Below are 14,222 nucleotides of genomic sequence, written 5' to 3' on the forward strand. Positions count from 1 at the left end.
TTTAGTAAAGTTTGCTCAGTAAGAGATTCATAAAGTAAAATTTCTAAAATTCTGTTTATCATCCAGCCTTACTGTGACTGATGGCCCTTGACAAACTTCTGACAGATGCATGAGCTCTGTGATAATAAAAGGATACACTTTGATGGCTCCTGACTTTGTCCCGATGGCCATAAGCTGCAGCTTGGGGTCAAAGGCCAAAGCACTGGGCTGATGAGGGAATCCATGCTCCACAGTCTGAGGGAAACACAGACAGAGCAAAGGAGTGGGAAAGACAAACAGATGAGAGATTGTGGTGACACAAGAAAGAAGACAATGAAAACGCTCAGACACCTTTTTCTTAAAACACCCCGCTCGCTCTGTCTGCGATTGTGTCTGAACAGTCAGTGAGGCGTCTAAAAGGGAGGACTCCCTTAATAAAACTAGAGGAAAGTTCTTAAAAAGCACTGATGGCAGCAGCATTGCTTTAATAAAACGCTCTGCAGACTTTATTAAACGGGATTAACAACAATTCACAGCTTTTCCTTCTGCTGGGAGAAGGCGACAGACAGCTGGGAAATCATTCAGATCTACTGAAGAAAAACAGAAGAGAAGAAACTCTGCAGATACCCTAACCTACTTTAAAGAAGTGTTTGCAGCCAAAAAAACCTGCACAGCTTCGGTGATGGAGAAATTTGGAAAGGAGTTGTTTAGATTGGAGCTCATATATGAGGTAAAACATTAACTGTTAGTTTCTCTGAAGCACCAGTCTGAACACACAAACACACGCAGACACACATCCAGTCACATCAAAGTAACACTCCTGGTGAGAGACCACCTCTGTGATAGTTGTGGCAGCTGGTGCCAGACCTTAAAAGCATGTTGTTGTTGTCACAGTGCAACATACAATTCATGAACTTTGGACGCGACATACCGTTCAGCCAACCTTAATATTCACTGTTTAAATATCTCACAACCTTCAGATGGTCTTTAAATACAGTTTGATTTAGAGCTGCAACGATTAGTTGATCCAAAGAAAACTATCTTGATAATCAGTTCATTTAAAAACGTTTTAAAAGACTAGTGTGTAGGATTTTGTGGCATTTAGCAGTGAGCTTGCAGATTGCAAACATCTCATCTCACTCTCCTGTTCCAAGTGTGTAGGAGAGCCTACCATTGTCTTGAAACAGCAGTGTTCTGGACTACTTTAGAAACATGGCGGACTCTGGAGGGGAACCAGAACCCTCTGCAGATATAAAGGTCTTATTCTAAGATACCAAAAATGACATAAATTCTTATTTTCAGATGATTATACACAAAACATACTTACAGGCTTGGGCGATAAAACAAGTGATATGTATCTGCAATAGACACTTCATTAATAGCAATAATACAATTGTTCAATAGTTTCACTGAAATGCAAACTGCCATGAAGATACAGTAACAGCCTGTCATATCACTTGATAATGGATCACACTACAAGACATGCATAAAAAAGTGGTTAAATTCAGTCTTTTTTTTCAGTCTTTGTAAGAACAAGGGTCATTTAAAAATACTGAAATGAAAGATTTTATTTTTCAGCTATATTGCCCAGCCCTACATACTTATGAATATTTAATTTCTACCAAACACTGCCAATAAAGCCTGTAAATCTTACACACTGGACCTGGAAAGCAAATATTCCAGTAATTTGCTTGTTCCACCTTCTGAAATGTGAGAGTTGGCTGTTTTTCTTTGGCATATATGATAGTAAATTCAATGTTTTTTTGTTTTGGATCGTCGAGTGGATAAAGCAGGCAATTTGAGTATGTCTCTTTGGGTTCTGGGAACTTCTGATGGACATTTTCCCCTTTTCCCTTTGACATTTTATAGATGATCAACAACTGTCAGGCGAACTGATGGTGAAAGTAATCGTTAGCTGCAGCCCTACTTTCATCTCTGTGAGTTTGCACCCGTTCAGAGAAGAGCTCATCTTATTTTTGTACCACCTGCTAGCTCCTTCTGTTGCTGCTGTCTCAGATCACCTTACTCTCACAAAACAAAAAAACAAAAGCAAAAAAATCTAGATACATATCTAGGTTGCACAATAATAATCATACATTAATCTGGAATCTGTAACTTTCCACACATTTTTTGCAATTTGTGATGGCAACGACTGAAATCATGCAGTAAAGATTGTAAAGATTGCACACAGGTTGTGGGGGAGCCTGCAGTTCACTGAAACAAGCCGATACAAAACTTGGGAAAGTTTAATAATATTAATGTCAACATGTATACTATGGTGAGAATAAAGCTGCAACTATTTATTTACATTATCAGTTTGTCTGTCAGTCATTTTATTGATTAATCCATCAGTTGTTTTGTACACATCGTGTCAGAAAATAGTGAAAAATGTGGATCACAGTTTCCCAAAGGTCAAGGTGACGTCCTCCTCCTCAAATGCCTTGTTTTGTCCACAACTCATTCAGTTTATTGAGATAGAGGACTAAAGAAATCAGAAAATACTGAGCATGGTTCACTGTCATGTCATCCACTATGCATGATAAATTGTGACTTTCAACATCAAAAAGTTTGGACAGCCCTGCTCTCTGGGACACTCTGCTCTACTTTTTGGGTGATGACACAGCGTGCAGACAGACAGTGGCCTCACCTAACCTGAGTTCAAGGCCACAGCAGCAACGCTTAACCAGTTTCTCTTGGCACAGTAATCAATATACAGCATCAGACCAGTGACACTCAACATGGCCAGATCTGCCCCCCAGTAGGGTGCAGGATGACCCACCAACTGTTCTCTAACTCACAATGAAAATAAATTGAGTCACACAGTTTTTCTCAGGAAGAAGGGACAGATATGCCACTTTTGTATGCTGGGATAAATAATGATGATGGCCTTTGAGGCTGTGCAAAGTGCCGTAAGTTCTGATAAGAGCTCCGGCAATTAATCAACAATTAAATTAGTTGCTTTGATAATCAATGTTCTGTGTTATCTACTCCTATATGACAGCAAACTGAATATCTTTGTGTTGTGGACAGAACAAGACATCTGAGGACATCATAAAAACAATAAATTGAGAAAATAACCAGGAGATTAATCAACAGTGAAAATGATTGTAAGTTGCAGCACTAGATCAAACAGTGACAATTTGTAAGAATTTGTGGACTGTTTAATGTTTATTGATATCATCTGATAAATAATGTTGTTAATAATGTTTGTTGGTTAACTGGCCCCCGGCCATCTGTCAGTTTGCAAAAGTGGCCCCCAGTGAAAGCTGGTTGAGTATCCTTAATGTAAACCCTGTTGATGCAGCTAGAAAAAGTAAATGAGCACTTAAAGAGTCATAAATGTTCTTTGTTTTCGTGGTAATAGTGATGTCAGTCAATTAGATTTGGTTCAGTCAGCTGCAGAATATTAAATCACCCATCTGTACTCACTACATCACTTATCCTCAGATGTGCATAAACTAAAGGTTATATAAACTTCTTTTTAAGATGCAAAAAGGTGAAATTATCAGTTATCTGTATCGATCACGCCAAGCAGGTAATTATCAGTTGCCAATATTGGCTGAAGAACATCCATATCGTGCATCCCTGATCTGGATCAATATCTGAATGAAAAACGGGTCACAACGCTCACATGATGAAGCATCAAAGTACTGCAACTCAAACTAATCTTGTTAACGTGCAGCCTGATAATCCCTATCACTGACATAATCTGTTGTTGATGGTTAATTACAGCAATGTTGGGTCCACAAGGAGAAGTTTCCTCGCTTCTTGCTGCCGTTCAGTTTGAACGCGGGGCCTCGTTTCGGTGAAAGCCAATTAACACGCCGTGAAAACAACACACACACGCTCACGCAGAAACAACACACACATCAAAAAAAGCGTCCATCAGCAGCAGTTTGCAGCTCATTTCTGTGTGCGGCTGGGAACAGAAAACAGCAGCGTAGAGGAGCGGCCGGAGCAGCCGGGGGAAAATGCTGCAGAGCGCTCGACTTAAACCCTGGTCCCGTTTAGAGATAGATAGTTTTGGGGAGCAGCAGAAGAAGACAGGAGAAGAGGGGGCTCCGTCCCGTTACTTTACCTTGTTGAAGGCGAACAGCTCCTGTTTTATCTTCTCTCTCTGCGGGTCGGTGCCCTGCCGACGAAACCTAAACTTCATCATCTTGAAGCCGGGCAGGCGGGAGGCAGGACTGCGGGGGGACGGAGAGGAAAACACGGAGATAACAACCCGGGGTTCTCGGCGGACGATGCTAAGCTAGCTAACCGACTAGCCCATGCAGGCTGAAAGCGGGGCTGCGACGCTGCTGCTGCTGCTGCGGGCTGCGGCTCTCCTCCGCTCTCTCTCTCTCTCTCCTGGTGCTGTTTAGGTCGCGGTGGGTTTGACCACAGCCCCCTCCTCTTCCCGGTTCACACGGACCCCGTTGTTGTTAACCAATCAGCGCGAAGAAATCTGCGAGCAATTACGCAGAAACGCCCACACAGCCAAGCGCTCTGGAGGGGGATGTTCGGTTTGTTGCACTGGATCCGCCGGGTGGTCGTCTCACTTACATTCGCCAATACATCTTGTTGAACAGTGAGTCCTTCATAGCAAATGAAACTATCAAAGAGTAAATAGCTAGTAAAGCAAAGCAAGTGAACTTGTTCACCTTCTATTGTTGAAAAATCGTAAATATTTTGGGGTGATGTTAATTAATAGCTGCTTTGTAAGTTTCTTGGAAAAGTGTTACTATTATCCATAGAAAGGACAAGAACTCATCTAAATAGTATAATTACTTTTGGTTAATTATTTTGGCTTAAGGCAGTAAAAACATATTTTAATTCTAGTTCCCTTTTCCTCAAGATACCAAAAGACTATAGAAACTGACCACTGTCTCAAAATCTCTTTACACTCTTATTTACTTAAATACTGTACGTAAGTGCAATTTTGGCTCTTTATTTCAGTGGTTCTCAACCTGAGAGTCAGGATGCAAAATAATTTCTGGGGTGGTCATCAGATGGTTGGTGAGAAAATAAATTGAATAAAATATTGTGGCAAGCAGCACAGAGTGAGTCAGGAAGCAGCTCTCATTAAAGACATTCAACAAGAGATATAACACAGTGATAACAATAATCCACAGACTTCACTGTGAGCTGTTTCATGTAGGAACTACTTTCTTTGTGGAGTAATCTACTGGAACTACTTTTCTGCCACTATAAACTTGCAACTCAAAAAGGTTGAGATGTACTGCTTTATACTTAAGTATTTCCATTTAATGCTATTTTGACTTCACTAAATTTCAGATGTAAATATTGTACTTTTTGCTTTACTACATTTATTTTACACTGATAGTTACTACTTACTTTTTACTTAAAACATGATATGCCTATTATGATCTGATTTTGTCCTATAATCTACCCAACTAAAATTGGTGCCACAATGACAAACTACATTAAAATGCTATCACATACGTTTTGTTTATTTACTTATTCATTTTTTCTGTTTCTAATGTTGCTTTTATTTAGTCTTCTCTTTTGCCTTTGGAATTACACTTGTTGTAAATGCTTTTCTTTGTATTGTTAATAAAGTTTTTTGAACAACAAAACAGATTAACACATAAGAATACCTTATGCTACAAACTTTAATGTACAACATTATTCATGTGCAATAGTTATACACAACAGCTATTTACAAAACATATATACATTGTATAAATAATCATTTTAAATATAAAAATATTTAAATATTTAAATATTAACTGATGTGGCCGGTGACTATGCCAAAATGTGCTTCCCAAATATGTTTCCCCTGTGGTGTCTTTCCCTTGATTTCATGACAGAGAGGAAAATAAGAACATTAATTGAATTTGTGGTCTGTTCCTGTGGCTTTCCTCTCTTCTTTTCATTTTAAATGCTGATGAAACTTTATTAAAAAAAAAAAAAAAAAAAATCTCATGGGTTCACAAATTATTTATGTAGGCTGCTCTTGCATGTGGGCCCAGGCCTAAATAAAAAGATGTCAAACCACAAGCATCTGTTAACGTTAAAGTGAATAAGTCAGTGGTTTCAGATTCACACATTTCAGTTTCTTTATAAAAAGCCAACTACAGCAGGGGCTCGTACTCTCAGCGCAAGTCCACATTCTAATTCAGTGTCGCCACAGGATCAAATCACACAAGTCCTCATTAGTGTGGAAATTAAAGTAAATTAAAGAGGCTTCATCCATTATAATCTCAACCTTATACATACAGCAACCATGGCAGACAAGATCTTAAACAAATTTGGCTAAAAAGTTCAAACAATAATGGTTTCAGTGAGAAAGAACATTTATCCAAGTCTGACTGTCAGTTCCCCCTTACATCACATCATCTACACATGTATACATTAAGCTCAGTGATATGTGTGTTTAGAACAGGATGTATACGGTACAGATCTGTGCTACATTGTTAAAAAAAGTTGAAATTTCAAGGCTATTTACTTCAATAGATTTTTGAGTTTTGAGCCCAGCCCAAACTCTGTATTTGTAAAAAGCTTTACCAAACAAAGTTTTGTTGAGATAATTTTCTTTTTCCTTTAAATAAAGCAAAAAAGTATTTCAAAAATTGATGTTAACTCACTGTGATGTGAAGAGAAAAATAGTTAATAATTTAATATTTACAATTGCAACCATTACATTTTCAAACACTCAAATAATGACAAATCAGGTTCACAGCTCACTGTGAATGATTGTCAAAATAAAAATTGTTTTGGATTTCTAAAACTCAAAGATTCATGTTTAAAGAAGAAAAGTAAATTATCTAAACAAAAGGTTATAGATCAGCAAACTTTGTTTAGTTTATTTCAGAACTTAAGGGTTTGATTCAGAACTCTAGCAAAGGCAGCGGCCTTAAAATTACAAGTCTTTTCAATTTTTTATTTTTATTTTTTTTACATTCAACTAAAATATAAATGCTGAAGTTGAAGATGAAGTAAAAGATCTAAGACATTTTCTTTGCACACAAAGGGTTTATTTCTCTCACATTTTGTTCACAAGTTTGTTTAAAGCTGTTAGTGACAACTTCTCCATTGCCAAGATAATCCATCCACCCAACATGTGAGGCATATAGAGATGCTGCGTGATTATTGCATGTTTGCCTTGGATTGGTCACAATAAAAGGACAATCTAAAATGTGCAGGTTTATCACAGACGGCGAATGCATATCTGTAGCCCTGTGTAACATAGTCATAGTTCAGTGCAGATTCTGGCCAGGCAACAGATGGTGACGCACCTACTGTAATGTCTCAAATAGTGTATGTGGTGAAGACTTTAAAGGAACTTAATATGAAACTTACCACTATATTGACCTGTAACTTTGAAGGAATTTAATAAAAGGTATTTTGTGTATTTTTTGGCGAAATGGGAGTTATCACCATACATGTGTGATTCCAGAGAATAATTTCCAGTCAGAAAAATGCTGTCTTCACTCAGCAACTATTTTTCACAGAGGAGAACAGAGGACTGATAAAGAGCTGAACATTTTGATGTAACTATGACCTTTGGCCACCAAAATCATCCTTGAGTCCAAGAGGACATTTTTTAGGAAATTCACTTAAGTTGTTCTTGAGACATCATGTTCACAAGGATCAGATGACCTAAAAACATAATGCTTCAGGCCACAGCTGTCGCTGGTGTGGAGCCTGCAAAAGACTGTTTTTGTAAAGATTTTTTGAAATCTCTGAATCTCAGAGGTCCTTTAGCACACAGTTGTGATGAATATGCACAAAAAAAGTAGCCTGGTAAGTCCTGTAGTCTGTGAGATTAGCTGCAGACAAGCATTGATCACGCAATTTTGTGAGTCCCTCCAGGCATAATCATAAATGTCTTTATTAAAGATCAAATTGCAGATTTTAGAGAGGACTTTATTGTGACCTGTCCAAAAACAGCTGTGTCCTAATCTGTCATAATCTCTACATGCCACACCTGTCAGGTGGATGGATTATAGGACACATGTTCACTAACACAGATTTGAACTGATTCGTGAACAAAATTTGAGAGAAATAAATATTTTGTGTGCACTGATGACATCTTAGATCTTTTACTTCAACTCATGAAACATGGGAGCAAAAACAAGTGTGTTTTTATTTTTATTGAGTATATATCGATATTGTGATATGAGACTAGATGCCTTAGATTTTGGATATTGTTGTATAGTGATATGGCATAAGTGTTGCCTTTTCCTGGTTTGAAAGGCTGCATTACAGTAAAGTGATGTAATTTTCTGAACTCACCAGAAAATATTCTATTTTTAATATAGAGGTAGATACAGTTTACATTTATGAGGCATAAAGGGTGATTTCTCTGTGTGTGCATGTTTGTGCTATAGCAGGGTGATTTCGCTTGGTGGCAAAGTGAGTCTCTTTTCTCTGACTGACAACATGTTCTCCATGTGCATGGCAATGACACGGCACAGCTCCAGGCCCTGGAAATGCATACGAACAAAGCATCAGTATTTTAAAGGCATAATATGCAGCATTTTTCTTAAAACTCACTTATGACCCCCTAGAAGTGTGTGGTGGGAATTAGACTCAACAATAAACTATTTATGAAGAGCTTGGACAAATTCCACTTATTCTACTTTTAAAGTGAGTTAAGTTCATGACATATACTGTACATATTTTGACCTCTTTTATCCACTGTCTCTCTGTCTGTGTTTCTCTCTTTCACACACATACATACCTGCTCCAGCTGTAGCTGTGTGATGCGTTGGTTGAGCAGGTCTCCTATCATGATCTCCACATATGGATAACTGGACCCAGAAGTTGGTCTTTGGGTGCGAGTTGACTGGACCTCTTTCAGAGGGAAACGCACCATGGCCTCCTATACACACACACATACAAACACATAAAACCAACCAAAAATATTATTGAACAAACCACCATACCACTCAAACATACTCTGACAGACAAATATTAAAAGTCAAATAAATAAAATACAAGATTTAATATCTAGAAAATGTTACATGTCTTCTCTCTTTTATTTAATAATAAAATGGAAGGATGGACAGAAAAAGACAGCAAACACAATAACCAGCAGAGGGAGCCACATGCTTTGTTCATAGGGCAAAGTCCTGCTTCAGTTTCATGCTGTTACGCACAATCAGCTGCTGCCACTGGCATTTTTTGCCAGCAGGTCCTGAAATGTGAAGGAGGCAACATTACATGGACTGGATCTGTTTGCATTTGTGTGTAATTGGGTGTCTGTGACATACATGAGTATCCTTGTTGAGAAAGTGCAGACCATTCAAATTTACAGCCAGGATGCAGGGGGCTTGGATGGAGGCGGAGCTACAGCTCTGGATGTAGAAGAAGGAGGAGCCGAACATGGGGAAGGCACTGACCAGACCTTGCAAAAAACACACACAGGCTTACTTTTAATATGACAGCACATTTAAAACAAGAGTTAGTTATTTTACAGAAGCGTCTTTACATGTACATGAAAAGTCAGTGTAGCCTATAACAACTGACCCTTTCTAAGTCCCACCCCTTTTTGCACTGTGCTTCAATAATAGCTGAACAAACTTGGTACTTGTCGGAACCTAGGTCAGCTCTATCCTTATTATACGATACGATACGATGCAATACAATACGATACGATACGATACGATACGATACGATACGATATATTTTGTTGTCCTCGTAGACAAATTTGTGTTGGATTGAATTGCAGTACACATATAGTTGCCTTTAATAATAGTATGAGTCATAATGATACCACAGTTGTTGCACAACCCTTGCAGCCTGGAGCAACTTTGTTTAAGATTTTAATTGGGGTGGGCACAAATGAGCTTTAAAAGGTGAGATGAGTCAGACAGCGTTCTCTGCACTTGCCTGAGAATAGATTACTCAAATACTGACTAGAGGGATTGGTGTTCCTGCCTCTATGTTGAAAAGAAACCAAATTAAGGAAAATGGTTAAAAGTTGTTGCTGGGGGACCCATAAAAGCAATACATAGTCACATTTTAGGTTACGTAATGCTAGCTAACTAGCTAGTTGATAATTATGTGGATTAGCAATCAGATGTAACTAACTATCTTAGGTAGTTAGAGGAGCCTACCGCATGTCTAAGTACAGGAAACAAGAAAGGAGAAAGCTAGCCGAGGTTCCAAATGGAACAATTATTGTAGTCATTAGTTTCCAACGCAATTTACTAAGATCTACTTTGCTGCAGTGTTGATAAGTTTAAAAACAATTATTTGGGATTTGTGTCTTTTTGTACATACAAACACTCACACAGGGTCTTACCAAGGAACTGTGCACGGGCCTGGTGTGGGTTTAAGGGCTGCACCTGCTGCATGTGTTGGGTTGTCATATTCAACCACGGCTGTGAACCCTGTTTTCCATAGAACGGTGGGGGGACACTCTCCTGCACCTCACGGCTAGAAACACACACAAACACACAAGAAAGGGAAATAAATCTGGGAGTAAAGACTTAAGTGTGAGTTTTCATGTTAGTGGTTGTGTTCAGCAAATGGTCTGTTGTAACTGAATGCTGCATGTGAATGTCCCTGTGTATTTACAGGGTGGGCAGGTAGATGGTGTCCTTGGCACGGTGCTGTAGGGCGGCCAGTCTGGCAATCTGCTGCAGATGCTGGTCACTGGCTTTACCCTGTGGAACCACACTCAGCAAGGCCTTCAGATAGTCTGGCAACACCTTGGACAGAGACACAGAGGGTCACGACAAATGATGCCAGCCAGTGATAGAACAGAAATTCAAAGGTACCAATACAGCAATGTGAAAAATTGGTTCCAAAAGAGGCGGGACTCAGGAATCGGAAATTCTCCAATGGGAACTATAGATGCAATACCTACTACATCTCCATTTGATGGGCTAAAACTAGTTGCACAAGACTAATATGAGCCAAGATTTCACAAACTTCCCAACCTGTCACACCTCTGTGGAAACAGATCATCAGTGATCTTTAGGTCCTACAGTGGATCTCTACCTGATTATAGTGCATGGTGACATAAAGTTCATTGTCGAGCTTGAGAGGCAGACTCCATATGACTCTCCTGAACCACAGACTGTAGTTGGCGTCCACTGGCTCTGCTTCTGTCGCAATGTCCAGGATGTACTCGCGCTTGTTTAGTGGACGCACGTTCTGACCTACACAAATAGAAACACACTTCAGTTAGCTACCTTTCCCTCCGCAGCGTATTGCTGTATATCATTAGTGCTGGCACTGTAAGATCTTCACTATGACAAGCAAGGTCCTCGTTACCTCTGTGTGTGACCAAAAAGACGGCATATTCATCCAAAGCCTCCATCCTTTGTAGTCCCATCTCATAGCAAAGCTCCTCGATGACATCCAAAGCAACCTATGTGCAGAAGCTACAGTCAGTATCACACCAGCTAATAAGGCTGAACTACCATGATGATTTTCTACATAACTGATACAATATTGTTTCTCTGAAGACTTGTGGTTGAGGAGGTCAGGGTTAGGAGGTCCAGGAAACTAGTTTAAGTCAGTGTAATGTCCTGTGAAATGATGGAAACATGAATCTCTCTGTGTGTGTGTGTGTGTGTGTGTGTGTGTGTGTGTGTGTGTGTGTGTGTGTTGCACTCACAGAACACGTCTTGATTTTCAAGTGCCTTTCAATCCCACCTGGCAGCAGGAACAGCTGCCTCTTGGAGCTCCGCCCAGCCTGCACACGAACACCCAATCAGAGGGAAATGTCACAAGACTTAACAACAGCACGTTACTGAAAACAAGCTGCTAAACGAACACTTAAACATGACAGATGCCTTAAATAGAAGAGTATTAATACCACACCCATTGGAGGACAGATGTTAGTTTTGGTTTGGTGTGTATGTTAACACGTTTCAAGCTATATATATATAAGCCATTTAAGAGGACTGTGTTGCTGAATTAGAGACTGACCAGCATAGCTTTTAGTTCCATGCTGTTGGGATACTGTATGCGTCCACCATATTGATAAGTCCTCCTCAGATTCTGCTCACATGCCTTGGCAATTCCTGTCAATTCAGAGCAGCAGCCAGTCAGTACTTAGGTAAAGGAAGAATAGCGTCAGACTGTTAGTGATGGATTTATGAGTGAGATATGTTTGGTCGTTGATGGATTGTCTACCTTGATACTGCATCCCAGGGCTGGCACAGGCATCCTGCAGGAACTTCAACAGAAATGGCTTCATAACGTCAGAGCAGCGATGAAAAGCCGTCAAAATGTACATTAGCCTCCATCCTCTCTGACAACTGTCCCTAAACAAAAAATTTCAGCACACACAGCTATAAATTTAAGTACCTCCATGGCAATGCTAACGCTGATGAAGTCGTCAATCTGTATGTGATGTAAAATGTAGCAGAGTCTTACGGTTTGGAGCTGGTGTTTGCAGTAACTTGCTTCATCACCTGGCAGAATGCTTCGTCTTTTATCAGGCCGTGGTCGCCGCTTAACTACATTTATGAGCACATGCATGAAGGAACATGTGACAAAGATGCAGATATACATGTACACACGGACAAACATTTAAATTAAGCTTCTAAAACACAAAAATACTGGTTTGTTCCAGGCTTATTGTTGACCTTTCTCATCTTAAAGGACCAGTGTGTAGGATTTAGCGGCATCTAGCGGTGAGCTTGCAGATTTCACAATAGGTGTTTTGTCATTAAAATTTTATCATCATGAATATAATTTAAAGCTACTAAAATAATTTGTAACTGTGTATGGAATAGTCTTAGTTTATTACTTTTTTAAATTACTTTTTATTATTATTTATCATATAATTATTTACATATGGTTTCCTATTTTTATATTTCCTGTTGTTTATTTTGGTTCTATTTTTTGTATTTCCTCTGGTTTATACGGCTACTTTAAAAAAAAATATATTTATTTTTATATATTGCTTGTATTTATTACTTGTTATTGATGCTCCTGTCTATTTTCTATTTATCCCCTTTTACTGCTGTAACACAGCAAATTTCCCCATTGTGGGACTAATAAAGGATTATTTTATCTTATTTTATTTTCTGACACACTGGACCTTCAATATTTAATGTGGCTATTAAATATGTGCTAGTCAGTGTGTTTTTTTGTGTGTGTACCTTCAGTATAGTGGTGACCAGGTCCTGCTCAGTCTGACCCTTCAGTGGGAAGTCTCCCATGAACTTCATTATGGCTGGACAAAAGCAATCAGTAAACATGAAATAGCATTGATACAAATTATCTCATAAATCTGATCTGACTTCCAGTAGTTTTTTTTTACAACAGCATCTGTAGCCACTGACCACTTCCCTTCCTTCCTCTTCTACCTCCTATCTGTATCCAGTCCTCCTCTCTACTCTCCTCTCACCTATAAAGATGTCAGCAGCCACTCTGTTCATCCCACTGTCAGAGAAGTCAATCAGAGACTCCTGGATCGGAGACTGGAAAGAAAACGTGTAAAGAAATCATCAGTATAGTACACAATATAGTTAGAAATTAAGATAAAGGTTCTCCTGAATTTTACCCTTCTCTCCCACTGTTCTCCCATTTATAAAGGAGAAGTCCAAGGTAGACATAGCATGCCAGATTTATTTGATGAAAGTCATTATATCTATTGTGTGAGACGTGAATGGTCTAAATATACTGAGTATGTGGACAGTGGTAGGGGAGGTGGGTAATATTTCCCTTTTTTTTAAAACCCCAGTGTTAACAGGTATGAGGGATATTGATGCCACTTTTTTTTTTTTTACCTTGGAGAACTTGACCATGTCAACAGGATCCCTTCCCTCCTTCCCCTTTTTGGCTTTCTGATCACTGTGGACAAAATACAGGCAGCAGTCAGCAACCAAAGTTGACTATAGACTTTTAAAATGAAGACACATGTATGTTGTGTGTCTGACCTTCTGTTCCTCTGTGCCTCCCTGAAGTACTTCTTGGCAAACTCAGCCATGTGGTACTGGCCACTGTGCAGAGGTAGTTCATCCAGTTCGACGCTCACACTGTCCCCATACATCTCATTTACTACCTGATACACACACACACACACACACACACACACACACACACACACACACACACACACACACACAGCAGTAAAGAGCTAAGCAGCAGTGCCACTTACAGAATCACCAAAGATGTAATTATCTACAGAATATTTCCATTTCTGCAAACCAACATATACTGCATATAAACAGCAGCTGATATCATAATATGGGGGTATAGTTCATGCTGAAATCTGATATTCTTATTCTATTTTTTCTCCTGATGTACTGTGGAAGCTGACAAAGCAT

General features: G+C 39.2%; 2 protein-coding genes across 3 annotated transcripts in view; both read right to left on the reverse strand.

The window, feature by feature from the left end:
• The window catches only part of llgl1 (LLGL scribble cell polarity complex component 1), a 47,798-nt gene extending 43,206 nt beyond the window's left edge, over positions 1-4,592 (reverse strand). The window contains exons 1-2 of the mRNA XM_084743670.1: positions 4,058-4,592; positions 137-234 (exon numbers count right to left, since the gene is read on the reverse strand). Coding sequence (XP_084599796.1) covers positions 137-234; positions 4,058-4,138 — 179 coding nt within the window. The 5' untranslated portion in view covers positions 4,139-4,592. The remainder of the gene's footprint in view (positions 1-136; positions 235-4,057) is intronic.
• A 3,395-nt stretch (positions 4,593-7,987) lies between these two features.
• Positions 7,988-14,222, reverse strand: part of myo15aa (myosin XVAa) — a 41,130-nt gene continuing 34,895 nt past the window's right edge. For both annotated transcript variants that reach the window (XM_084743755.1, XM_084743754.1), the window contains exons 50-64: positions 13,833-13,957; positions 13,683-13,746; positions 13,301-13,373; positions 13,053-13,126; positions 12,322-12,404; positions 12,079-12,209; positions 11,872-11,966; positions 11,558-11,635; positions 11,212-11,308; positions 10,936-11,096; positions 10,510-10,643; positions 10,235-10,368; positions 9,201-9,334; positions 8,669-8,809; positions 7,988-8,411 (exon numbers count right to left, since the gene is read on the reverse strand). In XM_084743755.1, coding sequence (XP_084599881.1) covers positions 8,310-8,411; positions 8,669-8,809; positions 9,201-9,334; positions 10,235-10,368; positions 10,510-10,643; positions 10,936-11,096; positions 11,212-11,308; positions 11,558-11,635; positions 11,872-11,966; positions 12,079-12,209; positions 12,322-12,404; positions 13,053-13,126; positions 13,301-13,373; positions 13,683-13,746; positions 13,833-13,957 — 1,626 coding nt within the window. In that variant the 3' untranslated portion in view covers positions 7,988-8,309. The remainder of the gene's footprint in view (positions 8,412-8,668; positions 8,810-9,200; positions 9,335-10,234; positions 10,369-10,509; positions 10,644-10,935; positions 11,097-11,211; positions 11,309-11,557; positions 11,636-11,871; positions 11,967-12,078; positions 12,210-12,321; positions 12,405-13,052; positions 13,127-13,300; positions 13,374-13,682; positions 13,747-13,832; positions 13,958-14,222) is intronic.

This window comes from Lutjanus erythropterus, chromosome 19 (assembly GCF_056507025.1).
Source record: "Lutjanus erythropterus isolate fLutEry1 chromosome 19, fLutEry1.hap2, whole genome shotgun sequence".
NCBI lineage: Eukaryota > Metazoa > Chordata > Actinopteri > Lutjaniformes > Lutjanidae > Lutjanus > Lutjanus erythropterus.